The sequence below is a fragment of the Salvelinus fontinalis genome, chromosome 5, assembly GCF_029448725.1.
Source record: "Salvelinus fontinalis isolate EN_2023a chromosome 5, ASM2944872v1, whole genome shotgun sequence".
Classification (NCBI taxonomy): domain Eukaryota; kingdom Metazoa; phylum Chordata; class Actinopteri; order Salmoniformes; family Salmonidae; genus Salvelinus; species Salvelinus fontinalis.
In genome coordinates this window covers 41,604,833-41,632,210 of record NC_074669.1, presented here as the reverse complement: position 1 = coordinate 41,632,210, position 27,378 = coordinate 41,604,833, and the positions used below count along the sequence as shown (strand labels likewise).

The 27,378-nt window shown below is 43.9% G+C and overlaps 1 protein-coding gene across 2 annotated transcripts in view; it reads left to right on the top strand.

Annotated features, from left to right (window-relative positions):
* Window positions 1-27,378, top strand: part of herc3 (HECT and RLD domain containing E3 ubiquitin protein ligase 3) — a 33,284-nt gene that overhangs the window by 3,718 nt on the left and 2,188 nt on the right. The window contains exons 3-24 of one of the 2 annotated variants that reach the window (XM_055923431.1): window positions 1,000-1,159; window positions 1,876-1,952; window positions 2,089-2,310; window positions 2,562-2,653; window positions 2,958-3,088; window positions 3,278-3,441; window positions 4,454-4,527; window positions 5,587-5,711; window positions 5,959-6,018; window positions 7,195-7,306; window positions 9,742-9,931; window positions 11,474-11,637; window positions 11,869-11,982; window positions 12,440-12,463; window positions 12,568-12,657; window positions 13,087-13,257; window positions 14,004-14,147; window positions 16,138-16,304; window positions 19,666-19,732; window positions 19,951-20,033; window positions 25,715-25,898; window positions 26,883-26,985. In XM_055923431.1, the coding sequence (XP_055779406.1) occupies window positions 1,000-1,159; window positions 1,876-1,952; window positions 2,089-2,310; window positions 2,562-2,653; window positions 2,958-3,088; window positions 3,278-3,441; window positions 4,454-4,527; window positions 5,587-5,711; window positions 5,959-6,018; window positions 7,195-7,306; window positions 9,742-9,931; window positions 11,474-11,637; window positions 11,869-11,982; window positions 12,440-12,463; window positions 12,568-12,657; window positions 13,087-13,257; window positions 14,004-14,147; window positions 16,138-16,304; window positions 19,666-19,732; window positions 19,951-20,033; window positions 25,715-25,898; window positions 26,883-26,985 (2,718 nt within the window). The other variant, XM_055923432.1, reaches the window with a different exon arrangement.

The following is a 27,378-nucleotide window of genomic DNA, read 5'->3' as shown; positions in this document are numbered from 1 at the left end:
GTCGGCCACACAGATCTGTGTACAGGAACTGAGGCACGGCAGGAGGAGAATTGTTGGGATGCATTATTTAGTCATCACACACGTGTTCTTCCAATTCTCAGGCGATATTTAACTGTAATTATAGCTGCTAAAGTGCTGAGGTAAAATGTATAATGTTAAGGTACATCATTTTTAAGACACAAATTAAATAATTGAATTTGAAAGCAAAGCAGTCTGATGAAACCTATAGGCCTAATGCTGAAACATATTGTTTTTTAAAATAATAAAGAAGTATTTTTCTCCAAGAGTGATTGAAAATATCAGATAAGGAATGACTGACATTAACCCCTGTTTATTTTGCTTTCAGTTCTTCCTAATATGCCTCCATGCTAAGTGAAACTGAAATGTGGAGCTAGATAGAAAGCACTGGGACATTCCAGAAGATGGTTGGTCAGATAGTGTATCCACACTAAATACTTGAAGTGGGTTTGGTCTCTATGGCTTCCAGACAAAGGCCTAGCATACCCTTCTAGAATGCTCATACCAGCAGAACAGACAAGAGGATACATTGAGAAATACTCTTCCTTTTCTCATCCACAGTATAGTCTAAGATGCACCAGTCCTAAAACTGGTACAGGTGTAAGATCTTAATTTGACCAGTTTCTCACAGCAGGAAAATAATCCTGCAGCAACCGGAAATGTGAATTATTGTGTGGGTTATAATTAATGTCCATTTTTGTAGTGGTTGATACATTTTTAGTTAGGGCAAATAAAGTCAGACATTTTAAAGTGGAAATTATTAAACTTTAGAAGCCTTTTTAAACCTTGAATAGACTACAAGTTTGCGTGTCCTGCTCGGCAGCACGTTTCCTGAAACAACCGGGTGATCAAATTAAGATTGTGCATTTGAAGACATGGATCGTTCATTCTAGGCACTAGTCTTTCTAGAGAGCCTGGCTAAAGTCTGTCATACCCTCCCCACTCCTCCCTCCCCCTTTGTCCCTCCTCCTTACCCTCTAGAACTGGTGGTGGCCCTGAACACCCAGAAGATAGGGGTGGTATCGTGCGGCCAGGCCCACTCCATGGCGCTGAATGAGCAGGGCCAGGTGTTTGCCTGGGGGGCCGGTGGAGGGGGCCAGCTGGGTCTGGGGACCGCTGAGGAGACCGTCCCAATCCCCAGGTGACCCAGCATGCTAGAACATACATTATTGAAGCTTTGCTGAGGAATAGCCTACTGGAAGAGGTACATGAAAACCAATGGAATTGTGAGAACTACATGTGATGGCTAAATGCTAGGAGCATAGACTTTTTATAACCAGAGCCGCAACACAGCAAGACTTCCAGGAAGGCTTACGAAACAGACCAGGTTGGGTTTGAGAAGTCAATGAGAGAAGTGAGAAATTCTTGGTGGTTAATTTTCACGAAATCTAAAGGCACAACCGAGATTCGAGCCAATATCTGAAGTAGTTGAACATGTTATTACTCCAACCTCGTGAAAGTGACAAACTGACGTTTTAATTTTCGTCAAAAACAACTTTATGTCGAAGGAGTGCCTTTGATTTGACGGCGTGCACATGCACAGTTCGGCGCTAGACGACCGTTCGACCCGATGACGGGTTTCTGCGCATGGGCTTAGCTAGCCATCGTCGCCATGACATCACCTACAAGTGTGATCGGGGATTTCTATTGGAGAAGCAGTTTCTGCCTATCTTCATACTGTAATGTCTTTGCGGGGAGGGTTACAAAGGCTACAACACGTATGGTGTTCTAGATGTTGATTATACAGGGATTGTAAAGCTAACTGTACATTGCATGTAGTTGGTTAAAATCTGCCGAATACTGCACAGTTGTTCAGGCATTGGCCTCGCAACTCAATGCATCTCCTGTATTTCTCAGGTTGATCAAGAAGCTGTGCGAGCATCGCATCTCTCAAATAATGTGTGGCAACAAGCACTGCATCGCACTCTCTAAAGGTGAGAATGAAGCCAACAGCAACACCTCACACTACCACTGATACTGTAGCGCTACACACCAAAGTTACAAGCTTAACAGCTAATGCTAGGCTAATGCCAGGCTAATGCTAGGCTAACCCCCTCTTTTCTCTCCCAGACGGTCAGCTGTTCACGTGGGGCCAGAACTCGAGCGGTCAGCTGGGTTTGGGGAAGGGAGAGCCCAGCACCTTGTCTCCCCAGCCCCTCAAGTCTCTGTCAGGTATCCCCCTGGCTCAGATCACTGCTGGGGGAGACCACAGCTTCGCCCTGTCCCTCTCTGGAGCTGTGTTCGGCTGGGGCAAGAACAGCGCCGGGCAGCTGGGGCTAAATGACAAACAGGGTAGGCTAACTAACTTCTACATCGATGAGACACACGTAGAGAGAAGTAATGCACCCCAATAGACTGATGAAGCCTGTTGGACTACAGACCCATAGCTATATGGGTCCAAATGCCCAATCGTTTCTCCGATATGTGATTAAATGAATGATGGCTTGTAAGCAGTTTATAAGCAGACCTTCATATAAAGCAATGTGATGTTCTGAATGTAACACGGAATGTGTGTGTGTGTGTCTGTTATTTCCTTTCTACAGACCGGTCTGTCCCTTGCCACATCAAGTTCCTCAGATCCCAAAAAGTGGTTTATATCAGCTGTGGAGACGAGCATACAGCTGCCCTCACCAAGGTGAGGAACACAACTGTCCTCCTGCGTATCTGTCTGTTATGTGTTTATAGTCTTGTACTGAAGCTCTCATATAGTCTTCAGATGATGGTGGGTTTTGAGAAAGCACAGTACTGAAAAAGGACCTGCTGTCTCGTAAAACCTTTAATCCATGAACGTGTTCATGCCTTTGAAGAATTATCATGTTTGTTTTGGAGGGTGAGGAATATGCATGTGGAATTGTATCGAGCTATGACAGACTGTCCTTCAGCATTCTTTCTCACATCCTTTATTGTAATTGAAGCCTCGCTCTGTGTTTGATTGACAGGATGGGGGTTTGTTTACGTTTGGGGACGGCTCTCGTGGTCAACTGGGTCATGACTCCACCAACAACGAGCCTCTACCCAGACAGGTGCAAGAGCTGATGGGCAGCGAGGTTTCCCAGATTGCCTGTGGCAGGTACTGCACAACGTAGCCTGGTCAGCATAGCCTAGCAAAGCATAGCCTAACAAAGCATAGCTTAGTATAGCATAGCAGTATAATAGAGTACAGTACAGGTTTACATCAGATAAGTTATGGTATAACTACTTGCCTTCTCTGTCCTAGATTCCTCATACTCTCTTTCTATCCTCTCCGTCTCGGTTTCAGACACCACACCCTGGCGTTTGTGCCTTCCTCCGGTCTGGTGTATGCTTTCGGTTGTAACACCAATGGTCAGCTGGGCACCGGGACACGAGGTGACATCAATAGCCCACTTCCTGTCAAAAGCAGCCTCACAGGAAGGCTCACAGGAAGTCCTCGTCATATGTCAGGTAACTGGATGACTCCAGTTGGGAAGAAGAGAATGCAGGGAAATGAGGCAAGGCAGAATCGGGGAGCTGTTGCTTGAGGAAAATGTCCGGCCTGTTGTAGGAGCAAGTCAGAATAGACAAGAGAACGCATACTAGGACGTTAACAGGAACAGGCACACGAGTGCAAGGACTTGTTCAGATACATCCACAGCTTATTCAGTGACTCATATAATGTACTGTATATAAAACTATGACTGTAGGGAGAAAGATCACTTGATCACTATAATACGCATATTAACCATGCGTATTAAAAGTCTATGAATGGGATAAATTCAATGTTCAAAGAATGAAATAGTATCAAAATATCCCCATGTGGTAAAATGTTTGACATTATTTCAGCAACACGGATGTTTCTAGAGTGAACTGTATTAGGTTGTGAGTGAGTTCGAGGTCTATGAAACAGGATTCTCAGTGTTTAACACACTGATTGATGGTCTTTGAGGCGGATTGCTTAGCTTGTATTGCTTTCCTGCCATCTAGTGGACTAAATCAAAATCTAGGGAGCTTCTCGGTGTAGGGCAGCTTTTCCCAAACTGGGGAGCCCAGGGGGTTCACATTTAGGTTTTTGCCCTAGCACTACACAGCTGGTTCAAATAATCAACTCGTCATCAAGCTTTGGTTCTTTGAATCAGCTGTGTACTAGAGAAAAAACCAAAACATGCACCTTTTGGAGTTTGGAAAATGCTTGTGTAGGGTGAAGATGCCTCTAGACACTGATCTTGGATTAGCATTTTCCCCCACTAATAGTTAAGATTAGAATTGGGGGGGAAGGGAAGCTGATCCTAGATCTCTCCCAAGGGGAAACTTCACTCAGGAGCTATTTCCTGGAAGCATAAACTGTTCCCGTAAGTCACCACAATGCTGTTGAAAAGGGAACATGCAGTGACATTGTATATTTAAAAGTATGGCAGAAGTGCTAGCTGATTTTTAAACCAACAGTCAGTAACTCTTCCCTCTCCTTTCATCTTTCAAGGGCCAGATCATTATGCCATTACAAAAATCAACTGTGGAGGGGACCATAACTTCCTATTGTACTCAGATGAAAAGGTAAAGGACTTCACATAATCATTTCTCAGCTTTTGGTCATTAACTGATGTAATTGTACAGGGACCGTATTCATAAAGCATCTCAGAATTGGAGTGATCTAGGATCAGTTTAGCCTTTTAGATCATAATAAATAAGATCACATGCACAGGGGGGCCCTGATCCTAGATCAGCTCGCTTTATGAGTACAGGCCCAGACATTGAATTGAAAGACATTCAATTTTCTCTTACAGGGATGGGAAGAATATGCTTTAGACCAGGGTTCTCCGCCCTGTTCCTGGAGAGCTACCCTCCTTTAGGTTGTTTATCCAACCCCAGTTGTAACTAACCTGGTTCAGCTTGTCAACCATTTCATTATTAGAATCAGGTGCGTTAGATTAGGGTTTTAGTAAAAACCTACAGGACGGTAGCTCTTCAGGATCATGGTTAGAGAGCTATGCTATAGACCTAGTAGTGAGGAAGGATACTAATGTGTTTTCATTAAGTGAGCCAGTTCTAGTTTTCTGCCACTAGGTGGCGATGTTGCTCCAGTTATTGACCAGCTGGAATGTCTGGATGGTCTCTGCTCTGGACAGAGAGATCTAAGACCAAGGCTGTGTCGCAATTATTTGTCCTACCTCCCAGAATGTGCACCTGTTCACTTCCCTTCACTGGTTCGAAAGAAAAGACTGGTATAATAAATATGGTGGAAACTCCCTCTAGCCGATTCCTCCACCAATCCAATGCTTTTAGATTTGTGGGAAGTAGTGAATGAGATATTACTGTGATGCACCCCAAGTAGGCTACATCTGTCTACAACGGATATCCTCCTGTTGATTGCCAGGAATGTGACTTGATAACACCAACACACAGATATATACTCTCCCTACAATGTACTTGGACCTCTGAGTATTTATTTTGTCTGCAAGTAGGAACGGGAATGAACCCAAAACACACGTCTCTGGATAGCCTTGTAATGTCTACAGTGGAAGCGCTATCGAGAATAACGTTGCTAAATGTAGCCGACTAGCTGATGTGCTACGTTACCTTGACTCCCCCCTGACCCCCTTCTCTCCTCTACAGAGTTCCACCGCTCCTGAAGACTTCCGCGTCACTAACATCAGTAGAAGCATCTCTTTGATAAATGATGCCAGTTTGAATACGTGGAGGATGAAACTCCTAGACAACACAGATTCCACTATCACCAAGTAAGTCAGTGATGAGTTATTTGGGGATTCGATTTGTCTTGAAAATATGTTTTTGTGAACAATTGTTTATTGTTTCCTATGCAGAGAATGATGTTTCTTTTAGCAGGACGATGATCCTGTGGTGACCCTTTTTGGCTTCAGCAGCTGGAAGCTCTATACCACTCTGAAGACTGGTATACGTTTGAACTTGTTTCAATTGATTGATATAATTTCCTGCATTTATGTCTTGGTCTCCCTCTGCTTTTAGTGACGTCATTCTCCTGCTGTCTTCCACCGCCTGTTGGAACGCCAGCTTCCTGGATGAGAGGTGAGCATTGATCGAGAGCCTATCCAGTTCTTTCACCTGTTTGGAAGGAGACCAGGAAAGGAAGCCATGAGTATTGAGTCACACCCGGTATCTCTCTCTTATGTCTTGTGGGAAAAGGCAGAGCGTTCACAGAGGACAAAATCATGTCCTTAATGTCCTTGTCTGATCAACACTCATTCCCAGCATGTGCCTACATTTCAGAACTGCTGACCTTAGGGGAAGAGACTCCAGGGAAATACTCCTATCTAGACACACTGTACAGACACACGGAGATTCCATTAGAGATCCGTGCGGAGATAAAGCGCAGATGGCGTGTATGAGGGAGGGGTGGCCATTTTGTGCTGATTCTCCGCCAGATGCCTATCACTTCATGGGAACGACCCTAGTTCCGAGCCCATCAGCGTAATGGTGTCCTCTAGACTCGAGAAGACCAATAAGCACCTTACTGTATGTCCTGCCCTCTCTGCTAAAGCAGCCTGTCCTAAAACCTACTGGATTTAACAGTTATATAAAACACTGGCAGGTTAAGCCATTAGCTCAACCGAGAGGGAGAGAGACTGACTATGTGTTGCTGGTAGTATGTTATGTTCCCAATCTCACATCTGTTATTGTTTGTGGAGGTCACTCATTTGTGATGGCATCATGTGGGCCGCCCAAGAACGGCTGCACGGTGTTCCTAAAACTAATTGGCTCAATTTGGACCCTTAGAGTATGAAACACACACACACACAGCATGCCACAAAGCTGCCTGATTCCGGTGGGTACAGAAGCACTGTTCCCTAGCTAGCATAACGCCTCTCTACTTGTTAGTGCTTATCGTTCCGGTCGGAGTCTCTGTTTACCAAACAGTCACACAAAGCCAAATCTGGTTTATTATGGCTGAATTATTATTATTTTTTATCAATATCTGGAGGTTGTCTGTAAATAGTCGCTGTCCTTCATGCCTTTGAGTTTTCTGGGCTTTGTGGTGTTTCTCTCTCACACACACAACACCCCTGGCAGAGGTCACAAGATAAAGCAGTGAATGTGGTTTGGAATGGGCTTAAATACATGGAGGCTCTGACTAGACTTAATATATGGCCCCTGTCTGGGTAGTTTATCATGGGTTCTTCTGTTAGGAAATTTTTTGGTGGGTTTGGTCTTAAAGGCTCTTTTGTTCTTTGTTTGTTCCCCCAGTGATGACAGCCATTTTAAGACCAACCCTAAAGTCCCTGGCATCGATCTTAACTCAGTCCGCCTGCTGTTTGAGACACTCAGTAAACCGCCCTTTGCCAGACTACTGGAGCAGGTAACGTCTCCACTCTCCTGTACCATGTCTTATCCCAATACCTGAAAGCGGGACCCTCCCTTTGCTCAAAAACCTGGTATGCATAGTTAAAGTGGCCTCCTCCTTCCATCATATGTACTGATATGAAAACACAGTGAAAGCAATATGAACGATGCCCACTGGGTTTCAGGTCTTTGCTTCTTTCACATAGGAGCAGGTGAAGGAAAGGAGATAAGGAGAAGACACTTTAGACACCAAAGGTGCACTATGTAGAAATCGCTCAGCCATTTCCTGTTTGCTAAAATTCAGATAGTTCGCTTGATTTCAGTTTACGTGACAAAACAAGCAAGTATAGTGTAGGTAATCATTGTACCATCTAAACCGCTGTGAAATATATTTTCCATAACCACAAGTATTGGTAATTTCAGCTTTTTGAAGCTTGTGTACAAAACCAAAAGTAAAAGACGCAAAAACGGGAAGCATAGAAATAGTGCACATAGATCTACCGCTTCTTAACTTGCTTACAATGACAGATCTATAACTCACATTTATATGTACATTTGGTTGGGTCGCCCAAAAAGTGACATATTGCAGCTTTAAAGATGGAACCTGCAGTAGGGGGAAGCGGCGCCACTGGCCACCCCACCACCGTTGTTGTTGAGCTGAGGAGCGTCGCGCTGCGTGGTAAAAAAAAGAAGAAGTACATGTGCTCTTCTATCGAGCGTGCAGGGATGTCTAGATGGGAAAAAACTGTGTTTGCCGTAACTCCTTTGTTGTAATATAGCAAACGGACGTGGCTGTTTCACCATTAAATATTCTAGATTTAATTGAGATGTGCCCCGGGTTTTGACTGTTAAGCTACTTGGTTCTATCCATCTACTCATAAATGTGTTATGGCTGAGGCCGGTAGATTTGAACTGAGCGAATAATGGCATTTACAAATCCCCTTTACAGGGTCGTTGTCATGGCAACCCTATCATACAGAGTCATGGTTTATGTTTTGACTCAAGTGCAATATTTGAATCCAAGGACACAAAGCCATTTCTGTCTGCCAACATACTGACTCAAATCTCCAGCCACTTTAATAATTCAAAATTGGATGCAATAAATGAATCACTAGTCACTTTAAACAATGTTTACATACCCTACATTACTCATCTCATATGTATGAACTGTACTCTATACCATCTACTGTATCTTGCCTATGCCACTCCGCCATCGCTCATCCATATATTTGTATGTACATATTCTTATTCATTCCTTTACACCTGTGTGTATAAGGTAGATGTTGTGAAATTGTTAGATTACTTGTTAGATATTACTTACTAGAAGCACAAGCATTTCGCTACACTCGCATTAACATCTGCTAGCCATGTGTATGTGACCAATAACATTTGATTTGTCTGGTTTTGGAACACCCTTTGACCGGTACACTCTTAGAAATAAAGGTTCCAAAAGGGTTTTTCAGCTGTCCCCATAGGATAACCCTTTTTGGTTCCAGGTAGAACCCAATTTGGTTCCATGTAGATTCATTTGTAAAAAGGGTTATACCAGGAACCAAAAAGGGTTCTTCAAAGGGTTATCCTATGGGGACAGCCGAAGAATCCTTTAAGGTTCTAGATGGCACCTTTTTTTTCTAGGAGTGTACGACGTCTGTTAGACCTGGCCAGCAGCACTTTGGACTGAGCTATGTAGTAGAGTAAAATAGGGGTCTTCAGGGTACACCGCCCCCTACGCTTTGTTTTGATGGCTGGAGAGTATCATAGGCCACGGCATTGAATTCCCATGCCACATATGAACTATGTCCCCCGTTGACTTCTGAAATGGTACAGCACACATTACACATCATCTCAGTAAGATCAACACATACTCTGCTGGGTTTTGATGGTTTCACGCAGAATGCCTACTGGACTGAGGTCATGAGGTTCAGAGCTAGCTAGCCCACTAATAATATGTTAGGGATTTTGGGGCTTCTCAACCTAACTTGATTTATTGTGTTCTATAAAGATCAGGCAGCATTAGCAACCAGCCAACCACAGGAGGCCTCTCCCAAAACATTTTCCTGTGATGGTTTTGTCCTTTTGTCGAGTCCAGCTAATCCTTTAGATTTTGTAAAAAGCTATCCTTGTTCCGACATTAAAATAAAATATATATTGTAGCGTGTTGGTACAGTATTGCAAAGTTGAAAATGCATTTCTTAATCAATTTCAAGTATCTCCCAATTCTACGCCATCGGTCAGTTATAGTTTAAAGGTATAAAACTTCAGGTGCTCTACTTAACTCATATCATAATATACTAATTTAGTTGCATCTCCATTAGCAAATGAAAATAACAAGCATTGTGATGTACAGTTAACCGGTTGTATGGACAGCTGTTAGGTGATATTTTGATGGATGATTTTAAAGTGATGTATCCGTCTCTCTCTCCCTCCATCCATGTGTCTCTGTCCTGCCAGGCCACTAAGAGTTTTGAGAGCCTGCTGATCCCCCAGCTGCCCTGCTCTCCCCCTGACGTTGAGGCCATGAGGATCTACCTGATCCTGTCGGAGTGTCCCGCCCTGCACGACTCCAAGAACTACATCACCCTCACCATCCCCCTAGCCATGGCCATACTCCGCCTGGATGCCAACCCCAGCAAAGTGCTTGGTAGGGGGGGAACATAGTTGCATTTCAAGCACAAACACATGTTAATGTACTATGTACATTGCATGCACACAGACACCCATACGTGCGCACGCACACACACATCGACAGGGCTGTAGTGGAGCAGGTCGAGAGCTTCAAGTTCCTCTGTGTCCACATCACTAAGGATCTATCATGGTCCACACACACCAACAGAGTCGTGGGGGGGCACGACAACACCTCTTCCCCCTCAGGAGGCTGAAAAGATTTGGCATGGGCCCTCAGATTCTTAAAGTTTTTAGAGCTGCACCATTGAGAGCATCTTGATTGGCTGCATCACCGCCTGGTATGGCAACTGCTTGGCATCCAGCCGCAAGGCGCTATAGAGGGTAGAGCGTACAGCCCAGTACATCACTGGGGCCGAGCTCCCTGCCATTCAGGACCTCTATACCAGGTGGTGTCAGAGGAAGGCCCTAAAAATTGTCAAAGACTTCAGCCACCCAAGTCATAGCATGTTCTCTCTGCTACCACACAGCAAGTGGTACCAACAGGAACCTGAACAGCTTCTACCCCCAAGCCATAAGACCGCTAAATAGTTAAATAGTAATCAATAGCTACCTGGACATTCTGCATTGACCCTCCTTTGCACAAGCTTTTTTGACTCATCACATAACCTGCTGCTACTGTTTATGATCTATCCTGTGGCCTAGTCACTTTATCCCTACCTACATGTACATATCTACCTCAATTATCTTGTATCCCTGCACATGGACTCGGTACTGGTACCCTGTGTTTATAGCCAAGTTATCGTTACTCATTGTAGATTTACTCCTTGTGTTGTTATTGTTCTATTATTTATTTTGTTTTTCTCTCTGCGTTTTGGGAAAGGCCATAAGTAGGCATTTCACTGTTAGTCCACACCTGTTTATGAAGCATTTGACAATTACATTTGATTTGACACAAATATGCACAGACAAATACCCTCATGCACACAAATGTGCTGAACAGTGTTTGATACTGTATACCCTGTACACCTCAGTCTACCACAAATACTCTTTCTCCGTACTGCACAGTCAGTCCCAGGAAATGGCAGTTATTCAACCGTCATAATGGTATACACTTCACGTGTACAGTGCATCACATGGCACTTCTGCCATACTTTTAAATATACAATGTCACTGCATGTTCCCTTTAAAAGATGCTGGAATGTGATGTGTTGTCTTGTTTTCTGGATCCCCGTAGATAACTGGTGGTGTGTTGTTTTCTGGATCCCCGTAGATAACTGGTGGTGTGTTGTATTCTGGATCCCCGTAGATAACTGGTGGTGTGTTGTATTCTGGATCCCCGTAGATAACTGGTGGTGTGTTGTATTCTGGATCCCCGTAGATAACTGGTGGTGTGTTGTATTCTGGATCCCCGTAGATAACTGGTGGTGTGTTGTATTCTGGATCCCCGTAGATAACTGCTGGTGTGTTGTATTCTGGATCCCCGTAGATAACTGGTGGTGTGTTGTATTCTGGATCCCCGTAGATAACTGGTGGTGTGTTATATTCTGGATCCCTGCAGATAACTGGTGGTGCCTGGTGGACGGCGGTGTGTTCTCCAGGCTGGTGGACATGTATAAGAGCATCGTGGTGTTCCTGTTAACCGGAGGAAAGGCCCTGCTCGTCCCTGTCTTCCTAGAAAACTACACCAGTGCCACGCTAAAGCTTCTAGAGAAACTTCATAAGGTAACGCTTCCTGCTAATGCTCATGGGGAAACTTCATTAGGTCATTCTTTACATAAAGGTTTCTCTAGATACTTCACAAGTTAGTTTTATACTAAAGCTTGTGGAGAAACTTCAAGAGGTGTTATGATTCCTGGCCTTAAACATACAGAATTGTGGGAAAATATCAAGAATATGCATAATTATGGATGTGTGTGTTCTGAGCAGGGCTGTTGTGCTGCTGTGTGTGTCCAGGTTAACCTGAAGGCCGGGCATGTGGAGTACAACCGCTTCTATATCCCTGACATCACCACCCTGGTGGACATCCAGGAAGACTACCTCAAGTGGTTTCTGAGTAAAGCAGAGATTGTGAGTATTGGAGCTCTCTACGTCTCTCTCTCTCCGTCTCTCTGTGTCGCTCTTCTTGTGATCATGTCGTCCTGTGGAATTTTGTGTGTGTGTGTGTCCAATGATCTAATTCTCATCCTAACCCAATGGGATGCTACTCTTACAGACGAGGCCCCTAGGCCCTACCCCTATACCTCTTCCATCTCTCTCTCACTCCCTCTTTTTCCCTGCATAGTAGAATCTGTTGAACTGTGTAGGCCCTTTCTAGGAAGAGCACAGAGACTTTGTTGTCCCCACCCCATTTTCACCTTTGTGTCTTGTAGCTCTGGCCAATGTCTTAGTAGTACTAGTATAGCTAGACAGCCATGCCCCTGCCACCAGTTGTCAATCTGAATACACTGTTATGATCCTATAGAATATAGTTTTCATGGGTAAATTGGACAGAACTGAGTTGCTGATTTATAATTTTGTTTTTCAGAAAATGAGAACACCAGCAGTACAGGTATACAGGCTGTTTTCTAATCAAATGAGTGTAAATGCCACGTCTCTCTTAGCATCTAGATAACATCTCTTCAAACGATAACGTTTCTCTTCTCTTCCATTCAGAGCTCAGTGACTTTATGTGCCTACCCGTTCATACTGAACGCCCAAGCCAAGACCACCATGCTGCAAACTGACGCTGAGCTACAGATGCAGGTAACAGCCAGGATTTTAAAATATATATGTACATTTTTACAGGCGCTCTGGTAAAGAGCGACTTATAGTAGTGAGTGCATACATTTTCATCAGTAATGGTCCCTCGTGGGAATCGAACCCACAACCCTGGCATTGCAAGTGCCATGTTCTACCAACCCAGCCACACGGGACCATTATATAAAAGTTTCCCACTGTTAACTCAAGTTTGAAACTGATTTATGTTGACATTTGCCGTGATAAAATAACTCGTTTTTATAGACAATGTAAGAATGAATCATGTCCCTTGGAGACCATTTAACTGCACTTGTCTTTTTTTAAACACTTTATGTAAAAAAATAAAATAATAATAATAATTTCCATCTCTCCTACACTGGGGAGTGGGGTGGGACATATTTTTGATCGTTTCCCCTGTCTGTGACCTTTTCCAAGATGGCGGTGAGCGGGGCCAACATGCATAACGTTTTCATGCTGCTGACGCTGGAACCCCTGCTGGCGCGGAACCCCTTCCTGGTGCTCCACGTACGCAGGGACCACTTAGTGAGCGACGCGCTGAGAGAGCTCACCATCTACTCTGACGTCGACCTCAAGAAGCCCCTCAAGGTCAGAGTTCAGCACCTCTCAGGGTCACAAAGGTCATGTAGTGTGTCGTAAATAGACATGGAGAGATTTTTTTTAGGAGAGATCTTTGTAATCAAAGAGAAATAAGATAACACCACCAATCATCAATTGTTTGTCAACGGCTGCACACTGTTGTTAGTGCCACTTGAATTACAGGAACTAAGGCCATATCACTGTTGTTAGTGCCACTTGAATTACAGGAACTAAGGCCATATCACTGTTGTTAGTGCCACTTGAATTACAGGAACTAAGGCCATATCACTGTTGTTAGTGCCACTTGAATTACAGGAACTAAGGCCATATCACTGTTGTTAGTGCCACTTGAATTACAGGAACTAAGGCCATATCACTGTTGTTAGTGCCACTTGAATTACAGGAACTAAGGCCATATCACTGTTGTTAGTGCCACTTGAATTACAGGAACTAAGGTCATATCACTTGAAGATGAGAAAGTGATTGACAGAGTATTTGGGCTCAGTTAGTGTTAACTCGAAATGACACAACGACAAGGTTCCAGTTTAACAAAGTTTACTATAGTATATGAACACACTACAAGGTAGCCATTACACTCCAGGCCAGGTCCATGAACGAACAGACTCCCTGCGCAGGCGCACTCTTGACTGAGTGATAGCCCCGTAATAACAGAAATATAGGGATACTTAAAACATGAACTTAACAGTTAGTGCCACTTTAATTACAGGAACTAAGGCCCTCTCTCCCCCCTCTAGGTGATATTTGATGGGGAGGAGGCGGTGGATGCAGGGGGGGTAACCAAGGAGTTCTTCCTACTGCTGTTGAAGGAGCTGATGGACCCTGTGTACGGCATGTTCACCCAGTACACCCAGTCCAACCTGCTCTGGTTCTCTGATAAAGTGAGTCACGTACCACTCAGTGGAGGCTGCTGAGGGGAGGACGGCTCATAGTAATAGCTGGAACGGAGCAAATGGAATGGCATCAAACACATGGAAACCATGTGTTTAATGTATTTGATACCATTCCACCTATTCCTCACCAGTCATTACCACGAGCCCGTCCTCCCCAATTAAGTTGCCACCAACCTCCTGTGTGACCGCTTCTACTGCACAACACTGTACCACTAACATATGACAAGACATGTCTTTTTACTGTTCTAATTGCATTAGTAACCAGTTCATAATAGCAATAAGGCACCTCCGCGTTGCGTCGTGCTTAAGAACAGCCCTTAGCCGTGGTATATTGGTCATATACCACAAGCCTTATATTTAAGCCTTATTGCTTAAATATAGTGCTGATGTTACTCATAATACTGTGTCAAAAAATAAATTAAACACTGAACTTGAAAAGGAATGTAGTATTAAATATTTCTTGCAAGTGCGTTGGAGTATAGTACATGATTTAAGAGAAGTGTATTAAATGCCTTCACTGACCTTAGCAACGGTTGCTAGAGGAATGAAATAAAAAAGGGAAGTGTTGCAAGCGAACAGTGTAGCAGTCTATTGAATAACAGTTTTTTGTGTGTTTTTTTTAATGTCTCCAGGTAAGAACACATTCTCTTTTACAGTAATGACAATAAAACATGTCTAACCGTTAATGGGGTACTGTGACATCTTAGAATTGTCTCTTTGTAGAAAACCAATGTTAGTCTGTCTGGCTGCATCCTAATTGGCACCCTATTCCCTATATAGTGCTCTATACCATTTGGGACACAGGCCGTATCTATTGTATGAAGCAACACCAAGGTCATATTAGTTGTCAAATCCCTTCTACTCATGTTCTGGAAGCCAGCTAACCGCCTCAACATGTCAGAAGGGTCAATTTCATTATCTTCTAAATCTAAACAACATCATGCGTTTTCAAAGCCGAACAAGGTCACAAACAACATTTCAAAATATTTCCAAATGCTCTGAATAGACACGGTTGGTCTTGGTTACCTGAGTGTGTAGCCGTTTCCCGGTGTCTTGTAACACCTTTTTGTTTTTGTATTTCAATGACCTTTGTTAACCCCCGACCCAGGCTTGGCTGTGTGGCCTGGCCATTGTGCTGTAAGTTGGATACATTCTATTGTGTGAAGGGACATGCCACTAGGCCAGAAAGGTCATATTTGTTGTTGTGGTTTGTTGAGGGTAGAAATAATTATTGTATTGAAATATGAACCGCTTCTGTAATGAGAGCCGTCCTATCGGAGTGAGTTGGCGTAGGTCAGCGTTTTCCAGGAAAAGGGACACCCATGCGATGCAAGGCGACATCGGGAACGTTCACTCACGTATACAAAATAGCAACCTGGGTCGTGGGAAAATGAATGAATGTCTATGAACCTTTTGACACTTTGACGCAATTGACAGAGAGTAGTGATTTGAAGGAGGAACTCAAACGGGGCTGTAACAATAAAATTAAGTGGAATAGGCTCAGAATAGGTTTGTAGGGTTCATCAACAATATTTTGTTAGAAAGGCATAATAGGTCATTATTCATATGTAGTTTTAATCAGAAACACAAATGCGTAATGAATCAATAACATTTCTGAGTAGCCCAATAATACGTTTCCCAGTTGGTGAACATTATTGAATGAAGTGGTTGAATAAAAACAAATGACATCTTGGTTTGGATTTAAAAACGTTGGTGGTATGCCAGCCTACATTTCCATCGTAAACAAGGTGTACATCTCAATAGTTTCAAGTCCTTTTGTTTTTCTCTCTTAATACTGATAAACAGTTATACAACACTTTCAGTAGGCTTCGATCTTGTTGCTTTCACCTCTCCTGTATTTTCTGATCAGCGAGGAACGAGCAACAAGAAGAGGACGGCTCTTAAGACTATTGCTATGCATCCAACAAAGCATTGCCTCTATCTAACTTCCTTGTTGTCTCTCTCTGTTTGTGCCCAGTGTTTTGTAGAGCACAACTGGTTCAATCTGATAGGGATCATCTGTGGGCTGGCCATCTATAACAGCACCGTGGTGGACCTCCACTTCCCCCTGGTCCTTTACAAGAAGCTACTGGGCGTGGCACCCACTCTGGAGGACCTCAAGGAGCTGTCGCCCACAGAGGGCAGGTAATGTGAATTCATAGCCCAGCCACGAGGCCTCTAGGCTGGGATGGACTTGCATGCTAACTCCCCCTAGCCACATCTTGTTAAAAGTTCTACATGGAAAGTGAGTGTTCTTCATTCATTAAAAATGACTTAGTGTTGAACACAATCTTTTTACTGCCATTAGATATATTGATTGTCCATGCTGTTTGTATAAATGTATTTTCCTCTTGGGTGCGGAGAGATTTCATTTTGGGTTTATTTTTTAAATGCCCACTTCCCTCCTTATTTGAAAACATTGTGTAAACTCAACATTTCTTCAGAAGGCAATAATTGAGTGTTGGGCTTCGGGTTGGGCGGCATCCAGATCTTCATACCATTCCTGTACCATACTAGGGTATATGGTATTTCCTGGCACTGCACACTTTCTTTCCAAATGCACAAAACAAATTTTGGCAGCAGGGATCTTGATCCAGGAGGAGATTGTTTGTCTCTGCTGTAAATGCTCTGTCAGTGATTACAGCTGGGAGTCTTTCTGGGTAAGTCTAAGAGCTTTGCACACTTGGATTGCACAATATTTGCAAATTATTCTTTAAAAAATTCTTCAAGCTCTGTCAAGTTGGTTGTTAATCATTGCTAGACAGCCATTTTCAAGTCTTGACATAGACTTTCAAACCGATCTGTAAGTAAAAACTGTGACTAGGCCACTCAGAAACATTCTATATCGTCTTGGTAAGGATCTCTAGTGTATATTTGGTCTTGTGTTTTAGTTTATTGTTCTGCTGCAAGGTGAATTAGTCTCCCAGTGTCTGTTGGAAAGCAGACTGAACCAGGTTTTCCTCTGTGATTTTGCCTGTGCTTAGCTCCATTCAGTTTCTTTTTATCCTAAACTTTCTAGTCCTTGCCGATGACAAGCATACCCATAACATGATGCAGCCACCACCATGCTTGAAAATGTGGTACTCAGTGATGTGTTGTGTTAGATTTGCCCCTAACATAACACTTTGTATACAGGACATAAGGTTAATTTCTTTGCCACGTTTTTTGCAGTATTACTTGCAAACCGGATGCATGTATTCTGCACTGGCTTCCTTCTTTTCATTCTGTGAATTAGGTTAGTATGTATTGTGGAGTAACTACAATGTGGTTGATCCATCCTCAGTTTTCTCCTATCACAGCCATTAAACTCTGTAACTGTTTTAAAGTCACCATTGGCCTCATGGTGAAATCCCTGTGCCGTTTCCTTCCTCTCCAGCAACTGAGTCAGGAAGGATGCCTGTATCTTTGTTGTGATTGGGTGTATTAATACACCATCCAAAGTGTAATTAATAACTTCACCATGCTCAAAAGTGTTCTTTAAAAAAAAAAAAATCCCCACACTGGAAAACCTCCCTGGTGTTTGTGGTTGAATCTGTGTTTGAAATTCACTGCTCAACTGAGCGACCTTACAGATAATTGTATGTGTGGGGTACAGAGATGAGGTCATTCAAAAATCACGTTAAACACTATTATTGCAAGACATTTCACCTTTTCATTTTTTTATCATTTTTAAACATTTTTTAAAAATCCACTTTGACATTATTGGGTATTATGTGTAGGGCAGTGACACAAAATCTCAATATAATCCATTTTATATTCAGGCTGTAACACACAAATGTGGAAAGAGTCAATGGCTGTGAATACTTTCTGGATGCACTGTACTGTACGTAACCCAGCCGTTGGCCTAGGGTCTAATTGTCTGCAGATGGTCCGGAGGTTACTGCTGAAGCTTTTTATCCTTAGATTACCAGTCTGAGGACTACAATTAGGGCAGTGCATCGGCCCTTGAGCGTGCCACAGTAAAAGACAGCCTTCTTTAAGGAGTTGGCTCCCTCGGGAGTGTTGGGCCACAAAACAACCCAGACAAAGAATAGTGTCTTGTTGTTTTGTCATGGGTTGTGTTGTTTTCTTGGCTTGACTTTTGGGTACACTTAAGACCGAGGCAGTAGAGAGTCGACACAGCTGTGGCTTTTGATCTAAGTGGTGGTGAAGAAGGAAGAGAAATGAATGACAGTTGGTTTGACATTTGGTGTATTTCTTTACTCTATTAAGTCTGTGTACTCCTAGTACTCTGAGTTGAAATAAGATCTTTTTAAAATGTAACTAGGCAAGTCAGTTAAGAACAAATTCTTATTTACAATGACGGCCTACCCCGGCCAAACCCGGACGATGCTGGGCCAATTGTGCACCGCCCTATGGGACTCCCAATCACGGCCTGTTGTGATACAGCCTGGATTCGAACCAGGGTGTCTGCCTCTAGCACAGGCAGTGCCTTAGACCGCTGCGCCACTCGGGAGCCCAAAGATAACTGGATATCAAATACCTACTCCACAGACTACTGGAGTTCAGAGTACTTTGTTCAGAAAAACTCAACTCCACAACCCATAAGAACACCAATCCAATACACAGCCCATACAAAGCAAGGCAGCATACTCCCATCCTCGCTCCAACTTCAACAGAATGTGAGACATCCCACTTGGCTGCCCTTTGGGTCTGGAGAGAACGAGGAGTTTCTTTTCCCCTTGGCACCCTATCCCTGGCTCTATTACTCCATGCATACTTCCTATGTTGTGTTAGGGTTGGCTAGCATCTTCCTAGCAAGCATAGCTTAGCGTAGTCCCCCTCCCACACTCTCCATCACTCACTGTCTGTTATTGTCTCCCAATGTTAACATAGCATAGCCCCCATTCTCCATCACTGTCTATTATTAGCTCCTAGCGTTAGCATAGGATAGCCCCCATTCTTCATCAGTGTCTATTATTGGCTACTAGCATTAGCGTAGCACCCATTCTCAATCACTGTCTATTATTAGCTGTTAGAATTAGCATAGCCGGCATTCTCCATTACTGTCTATTATTAGCCGCTAGCGTTAGCACTCAAACAGGCTAGCGCTACAGGAAGCCTTGTTGTTCCCTCTTCTGTTCTATCCCAGATAATCCAGGTGCTTTGGGGACAGAACACAGCTGGCCACCAGGGTAAGCGCTAAAATGTGACGTTAGCGATGTCACTAAATGCTACTGAGGGCAGAGGCCTTAAAATGGAGAGTGTGTTATCCCCAGCTAGGTTAGGGAGAAAGTCTTTAGCGATGGCTGAGGCTGCCAGGGAGGGATGCTGTCCGTGTCAGTGAAAAGTGTGCTGGATGAGTCTTTACCTCAAGACGCAGCTATGTGGGAGGAATTTTGATGAGGATGACATTGGGCTTCTATTTATCTGTCTTGCGTTCCCTCTCTCTCGCTCTCTCTTGTGCTCTCTCTCTAGCCCTCCTCTCTTTGTTTTCTCACCATAGTGAGACAGAACATTCTCTACGGTCATGTGTTAGTGAATACGTCTCTCGTTCTCTCTCTAGGAGTTTACAACAGCTCCTGGACCATGAGGAAGATGACGTTGAGGAGACATTTTGTCTAAACTTTGCTGTAAGTCCTGTGAATTGTACCAACTCTTGGAGATGTCTGAACCCCACACAAAACATAAACCCACTCCCTCCTGAAACACCATGTCATCACCCATTAAAAGATGACTGTACAGAAAGATCTTCACAACATTCAGATGCCAAATCAGATGCTGCAGTAGAAATGGATGACATTTAGTTGCCTGACTGGATGATATCTAACCCCCACTGTGTCCATCCCAGATCACCAGAGAGTACTATGGTCTGACGGAGGTTAAGGAGCTTATCCCTGGAGGAGACCGCATCACCGTGGACAAGAACAACAGGTGGGGCCCCTTTATATAAACCCAAATATAACTATATAACACATTATAACAACAACACTGACTTTCAAACAGCACTGCAACCGTAAGCGTCTTCCTATCTATTACATCACGGTCCCCAGATCATGTTTTGTTTCACATTTTAGGAACAAATTCCTATTTACAATGACGACTGTCAAACACATCAATAAACAACATGTCAATAAACAATAATTACACTATTATATCTACAAGTCTGTGGTCACCTGCTCGTCCAACATCTCATTCCAATAGCATGGGCATTAATATGGAGTTGGTCGCCCCCTTTTCTGCTATAACAGCCTCCACTCTTCTGGGAAGGCTTTCCACTAGACGTTGGAACATTGCTGCGGGGACTTGCTTCCATTCAGCCACAAGAGCATTCGTGAGGTCGGCACTGATTTTGGGCAATTAAGCCTGGCTCGCAGTCGGGGTCCCAATTTGAGGGGGTTGAGGTCAGGGTGAACTGCTTAGAAGGCCAAAAGTATTGGGACAAGTTCACTTATGTGTATTAAAGTAGCTAAAAGTTAAGTATTTGGCCCCATATTCCTAGCACTATATCAAGCTTGCGACTCTAGTAACCTGTAGGATGCATTTGCAGTTTTTTGCCCAATAGAAATGAATGGTAAATAGTATATTGTGTCATTGCAGTCAGTTTTATTGTAAATACGAATAGAATATGTTTCTCTACATTAATGTGGATGCTACCATGATTACGGATAATCCTGAATGAATTGTGAAAAAGTTAGACGCACAAATATCAAGATATGCTAACCTCTCACCATCACAATAACAGGGGAGGTTAGCATTTCTTTGTGGGGGTAGCAGAGTACAGAGCCAAAACAACCAAAAATGTTTCGCTGTCCCAATACTAATGGTGCTCACTCTATTTTGGGGCGGCCCTTCTGTCACTGACATAGAGTTAGAACAGCTTATGGAGGAGTCCATTGAGGTAACCGTACGGGGGTGTGCTGGAAGCTTGTGCTGAACAGATGGGGATGTCCCCAGCTGGGATTGGGTTCAGAACAACAGCAGCCCACATCTCTCCACAAATCCTCATTATACTTTGACTAGCCATTTGGCCGTGGGGCCAAATCTTCAGGGCCTCCACCCAGAGAGAGAGAGAGCAAGCGAAAAACTAACCCATTCATCCTGCCAAAACAGAGTCAGACTACGAAGGCCATTTTGAAGGCTGTCTGTTATGACTTGAAGTGCAGGCATATCTAGAATTTTCAAGTGGCAGATAGCCTAGTGGTTAAGAGCACAGGACCAGTAACTGAAAGGTGACTAGGTGAAAAATCTGTCAATGTACTCTTGAGCAAGGCACATAACCCTAATTGTTGCTGTGGATAGGACCATCTACTAAAATGTAAATACGGTAAGTGAAAGCATAATGCCAGGAGTTTTTCCTACTTATAGACTATAACTGCAGCCCAGAGTTTTCCTGGACAGGTCACATAGTCATGAAAAACTGTGAAACAATGAGTTGAGTCACCTTTCCTCTTCATTACACGGAGGGAGGTTTGTTTATTGTGAGTGGAGTTGTGGAGGTTAGCTTAGCCCACAGATGCTATGGCAAGTTTCCTGCTCCCATTTCTCATTGGCGTTTGTCAGATCGAGTGTTTTTATTTCTGACTGTGGGGCTCGCCAGTTAAATCTCTGGAGGGAGAAGCTGGGGAGTGTGTGTGTCTGTTTGAGTGTGACTGTCAGTGTGTGTGAGTATTAGCCGTGTGTGTGTTAGTAAGAAAGGGAGAGTAGGCCGAAGAGCAATGTTCCTATTCCCCTGCAGCTCTCCTGACGTCTCTGTAGCTGGCTGCTACAGTATCTGTCAGGAAATCAGGTGGGTGGCCAACCATGTTGCTACACAGAGTTCACACATCCTCCCTGGGCCATGCTGTGCTGAGCTCCAGGCCTGACACACACTGCCATCATCATATTTTCCTCCTCACAGGAACCTCACACAGGGACAGAATGTGTGTGTGTGTTAAACATACTATGTGCAAGGGAACAGTTGACTCTCTCTTCCCATGTGCAAATAACAGTTGACTCTCTCTATCCCATGTGCAAGGGAACAGTTGACTCTCTATCCCATGTGCAAGGGAACAGTTGACTCTCTATCCCATGTGTAAGGGAACAGTTGTCTCTCTACCCCATGTGCAAGGGAACAGTTGACTCTCTATCCCATGTACAAGGGAACAGTTGACTCTCTATCCCATGTGCAAGGGAACAGTTGACTCTCTCTATCCCATGTGCAAGGGAACAGTTGACTCTCTATCCCATGTGCAAGGGAACAGTTGACTCTCTATCCCATGTACAAGGGAACAGTTGACTCTCTCTCCCATGTGCAAGGGAACAGTTGACTCTCTCTCCCATGTGCAAGGGAACAGTTGACTCTCTCTCCCATGTGCAAGGGAACAGTTGACTCTCTATCCCATGTGCAAGGGAACAGTTGACTCTCTATCCCATGTGCAAGGGAACAGTTGACTCTCTATCCCATGTACAAGGGAACAGTTGACTCTCTATCCCATGTGCAAGGGAACAGTTGACTCTCTCTCCCATGTGCAAGGGAACAGTTGACTCTCTCTCCCATGTGCAAGGGAACAGTTGACTCTCTATCCCATGTGCAAGGGACAGTTGACTCTCTATCCCATGTGCAAGGGACAGTTGACTCTCTCTCCCATGTGCAAGGGAACAGTTGACTCTCTCTATCCCATGTGCAAGGGAACAGTTGACTCTCTATCCCATGTGCAAGGGAACAGTTGACTCTCTCTATCCCATGTGCAAGGGAACAGTTGACTCTCTCTATCCCATGTGCAAGGGAACAGTTGACTCTCTCTATCCCATGTGCAAGGGAACAGTTGACTCTCTCTATCCCATGTACAAGGGAACAGTTGACTCTCTCTCCCATGTGCAAGGGAACAGTTGACTCTCTCTATCCCATGTGCAAGGGAACAGTTGACTCTCTATCCCATGTGCAAGGGAACAGTTGACTCTCTCTATCCCATGTGCAAGGGAACAGTTGACTCTCTCTATCCCATTTACAAGGGAACAGTTGACTCTCTCTATCCCATGTACAAGGGAACAGTTGACTCTCTCTATCCCATGTGCAAGGGAACAGTTGACTCTCTATCCCATGTGCAAGGGAACAGTTGACTCTCTATCCCATGTGCAAGGGAACAGTTGACTCTCTATCCCATGTGCAAGGGAACAGTTGACTCTCTATCCCATGTACAAGGGAACAGTTGACTCTCTCTATCCCATGTGCAAGGGAACAGTTGACTCTCTCTATCCCATGTGCAAGGGAACAGTTGACTCTCTCTATCCCATGTGCAAGGGAACAGTTGACTCTCTATCCCATGTGCAAGGGAACAGTTGACTCTCTCTATCCCATGTGCAAGGGAACAGTTGACTCTCTCTATCCCATGTGCAAATAACAGTTGACTCTCTCTATCCCATGTGCAAGGGAACAGTTGACTCTCTCTCCCATGTGCAAGGGAACAGTTGACTCTCTCTCCCATGTGCAAGGCAACAGTTGACTCTCTCTATCCCATGTGCAAGGGAACAGTTGACTCTCTCTATCCCATGTGCAAGGGAATAGTTGACTCTCTCTATCCCATGTGCAAGGGAACAGTTGACTCTCTCTATCCCATGTACAAGGGAACAGTTGACTCTCTATCCCATGTACAAGGGAACAGTTGACTCTCTCTATCCCATGTACAAGGGAACAGTTGACTCTCTCTCCCATGTGCAAGGGAACAGTTGACTCTCTATCCCATGTGCAAGGGATCAGTTGACTCTCTATCCCATGTACAAGGGAAAAGTTGACTCTCTATCCCATGTGCAAGGGAAAAGTTGACTCTCTATCCCATGTGCAAGGGAAAAGTTGACTCTCTATCCCATGTGCAAGGGAACAGTTGACTCTCTCTATCCAGTCATGTGCTGTTTTAAAGATAAAGTTCTTTACCAGTTAAGTTCCTGACTAAATGAGTGAAATGAATCGGGGAAAGTCCCATCCTTTAACTGGCATGGTTGTTTATTACTAGGATGAAAGTATTAATGAGTAGAGCTCCAATCCACATTGCAGAATGCACAGTACCCAGCCCCTTAATGGTCACTAAAATTCAAGATGGGTGTCTCAGTCCCATGTCATCTGGTAAACCTTTGGATCTCAATTATAGATGGTTATGGTGGTGGGTTATGTATGGTCTATTTTAATCTGTTTTGATTGGCCGGTGCAGTGACCAAGGGTCTCCAATCTGCCCAGTAGAGCGTGTCTCCAGAACACAGAACACCTCCCCTGTGACACTTCCTCCTGGGAGAGACCTTTAGATTGCATCACAAATGGCACCTTATTCCCTTTAAAGTAGTGCACTATATAGGGAATTGGGTGCCATTTGGGACACAGCCTTAGTGCTGCTCTCACTACTACTCTCTATACTCACAAATCCCTATTCCCCTCCTGAGGGGATAGGCCTGCCATGAGAATGAAGCTATGCTGACAGTCACAGGAACAACATGTACAGTCGCAGCCTCAAAGGAAAATTTCACCCAAAAACTATCTTTTGGTATTTGTTTCATTTGTCCATTGTTGACATTGTCCCAAAATGTTTTGCTTGTCAGCAATCAAGTTTTCAAGATATGTAATGTTCAAAATACAGAAATCATCCCCGTATGATGTATTTTGCATCATATGATTCATTTTAATAACAAACTTGTTAATCAAATAATAGAGTAATGACAAACTAAATCAAAAGGCCTAGCTCTGTCAGAGTATAACTTATTCAATCATCAAACTGAAGCGAAGTCCTTTGTTTAAACAGTTCTATGGCACTTGGATAGTCTTCAGCAGCTCCTGCTGCTCTCCATGTGGGGAAACCATTCATTTAAACCATAAGAGGCCACTCAGGCCAGCTGACCTGTAGAGCAGTGGGTTATGGGCCATGTAGTCTTCACCATGGTGGCCATCTTAGGGCTGACAACCCCTCTGTGTGGCATGGCCGTAGGTGGAGGGGCTTGTCACATCACGTGTGTGTGTAGTATTAGTGCAGCAACATGAGAGAGGCAGGGGTTTCAGCAATAACAAATGAAAGGGTTACAGGGAATTACTCTCACTCAAAAATCATATGAAGATTTTTATTTTTTTTATTTTACCTTTATTTAACTAGGCAAGTCAGTTAAGAACAAATTCTTATTTTCAATGACGGCCTAGGAACAGTGGGTTAACTGCCTGTTCAGGGGCAGAACGACAGATAGCATAAGTCATGGCAAAATGTGCAGAATATCAGTAAATTAGCTTTGAAACTGCAAACGTTTCTTTCCACCCCATCGCAAAATGTGTATACGTGCCGGAAATTGGCTTTAAAACTGCAACATTTTCTCTCCGTCCCATGTTAAATAGTTGAATTTCATGAAATTAGTTTCACAACTGCAAAACTTTCTCTCTGTCCCATGGCAAAATTTGTAGAGTTGCAGGAAATTATTAAAATGTAAAATGTTTCTATCTGCTGCTAAGAGTGCTTGCATACGGCCCACAAAAGGTTAGGTCTGGCCCTGGCCATTAACTACAACCAGACTACTGATTGGATCTCCAAAATTAGGACGGTTAACACTATGGCCACTCAATATTCTTTGTGTTATGTCTGTCTGTGTGTCTCTCTCTGTGTCAGGGAGGAGTTTGTGGAGGCCTACCTGAAGTACATGTTCAGGGACTCTGTGAGCGAGCTGTACCAGGCCTTCTCCTCTGGGTTCCTGAAGGTGTGTGGTGGGAAGATCCTGTCGCTGTTCCAGCCCTCCGAGCTTATGGCCATGGTGGTGGGAAACAACAACTATAACTGGGAGGAAATGGAGAAGGTGAGCTTTAAAGCTAACGCTAATGGTAGGTGATACGAAGCTAACGCTAATGGTAGGTGATACGAAGCTAACCCTAATGGTAGGTGATGGAGAATGTGAGGGCTAATGCTAAGCTAACCCTAAATGGTAGATGATGGAGAATGTGAGAGTAAATACACCCCAGGGCAGTCAGTCACTGAGTCAAACATCCATGGAAAACACGGGTGTTGACACTACATACTGTTACCGGAGAACATCAAAATGGGAGGGTGTGAAATATAATAAAACAGTTGATGCCATACTGCAAAGCAGTGTCAAAACTAATCAAAATAATTGTTGACCCATCACTTAAACGAACCTGTCTTGACCAGGCAGTTCCCGAGGGCAAAGCCAATTAGACAAAACCCCAGTCAGAAACCAGGAAGTTTGAGCGTCTGCCTGGTCAAGTTCGAACGTCGGGACATGTATGGCTCGCTGAGGGCAGAGCCGGGGAGGGCATGGGGATTAGCCATTGGCTAATGGAGGAAGTTGAAAAGGTCAGGGTCACCGTAAGTAATGTGCACTGGGCTTCTCCTGGATTAGTTTGTTTTTAGCGTGTTGATGTCTTCAGATGATTGTAAGGGGTCTGTGATCTGTGTTTACTGCGAGTGTCGTGTGCAGGATATTGACAACATGATGGGGACTCTTGCATAAGCGGGGTGTTTTCACAGCACTGCTCAGAATGTGGGAAATGTGTATGAAGTTTGAATGCTGGGGTTAGGTTAGGCTAGGTAAAGGGTCTGCACACAAGTGTGTGAGTGTATGCACCACACACACACACAGCTCTGTCAGGAATTCCACAGGCTGTCACATATGAAGGAATCATGTTCTAACTCTGAATAACACTTAATGATAGTGACCAAGTAGAATGCTTTATAGTAGTCCTAGCAGTTGGCCAACTTCAGTTACATAACTGTCCCTAATATAATAGAACCATATTATGTTGTTTTGGCTTTTCTACTACAGAATGCGGTTTACAAAGGAGAGTATTCAGCCACTCATCCGACTGTGAGGATGTTTTGGGAGGTATTCCATGAGTTCCCTCTGGAAAAGAAGAAGCGGTTCTTATGTAAGTACTAAGTAGAGCCCTCGGTTCTTAAGTAAGTACTGAGTAGAGCCCTCGGGTTCTTATGTAAGTACTAAGTAGAGCCCTCGGGTTCTTATGTAAGTACTAAGTAGAGCCCTCGGTTCTTAAGTAAGTACTGAGTAGAGCCCTCGGTTCTTATGTAAGTACTAAGTAGAGCCCTCGGTTCTTATGTAAGTACTAAGTAGAGCCCTCGGTTCTTATGTAAGTATTAATACGAGAGTCCTCGGTTCTAATGTAAATACTGAGTAGAGCCCTCAGCCAACACCTCGTTAAACTATCACAATGACAATATGTAGTTTTACTCAAGGTCTAAATAGGCACTTACTAGTGTTGGGACTTAGCCAGTGGCTCAAGCTCAATGTTATCTATTTCTAA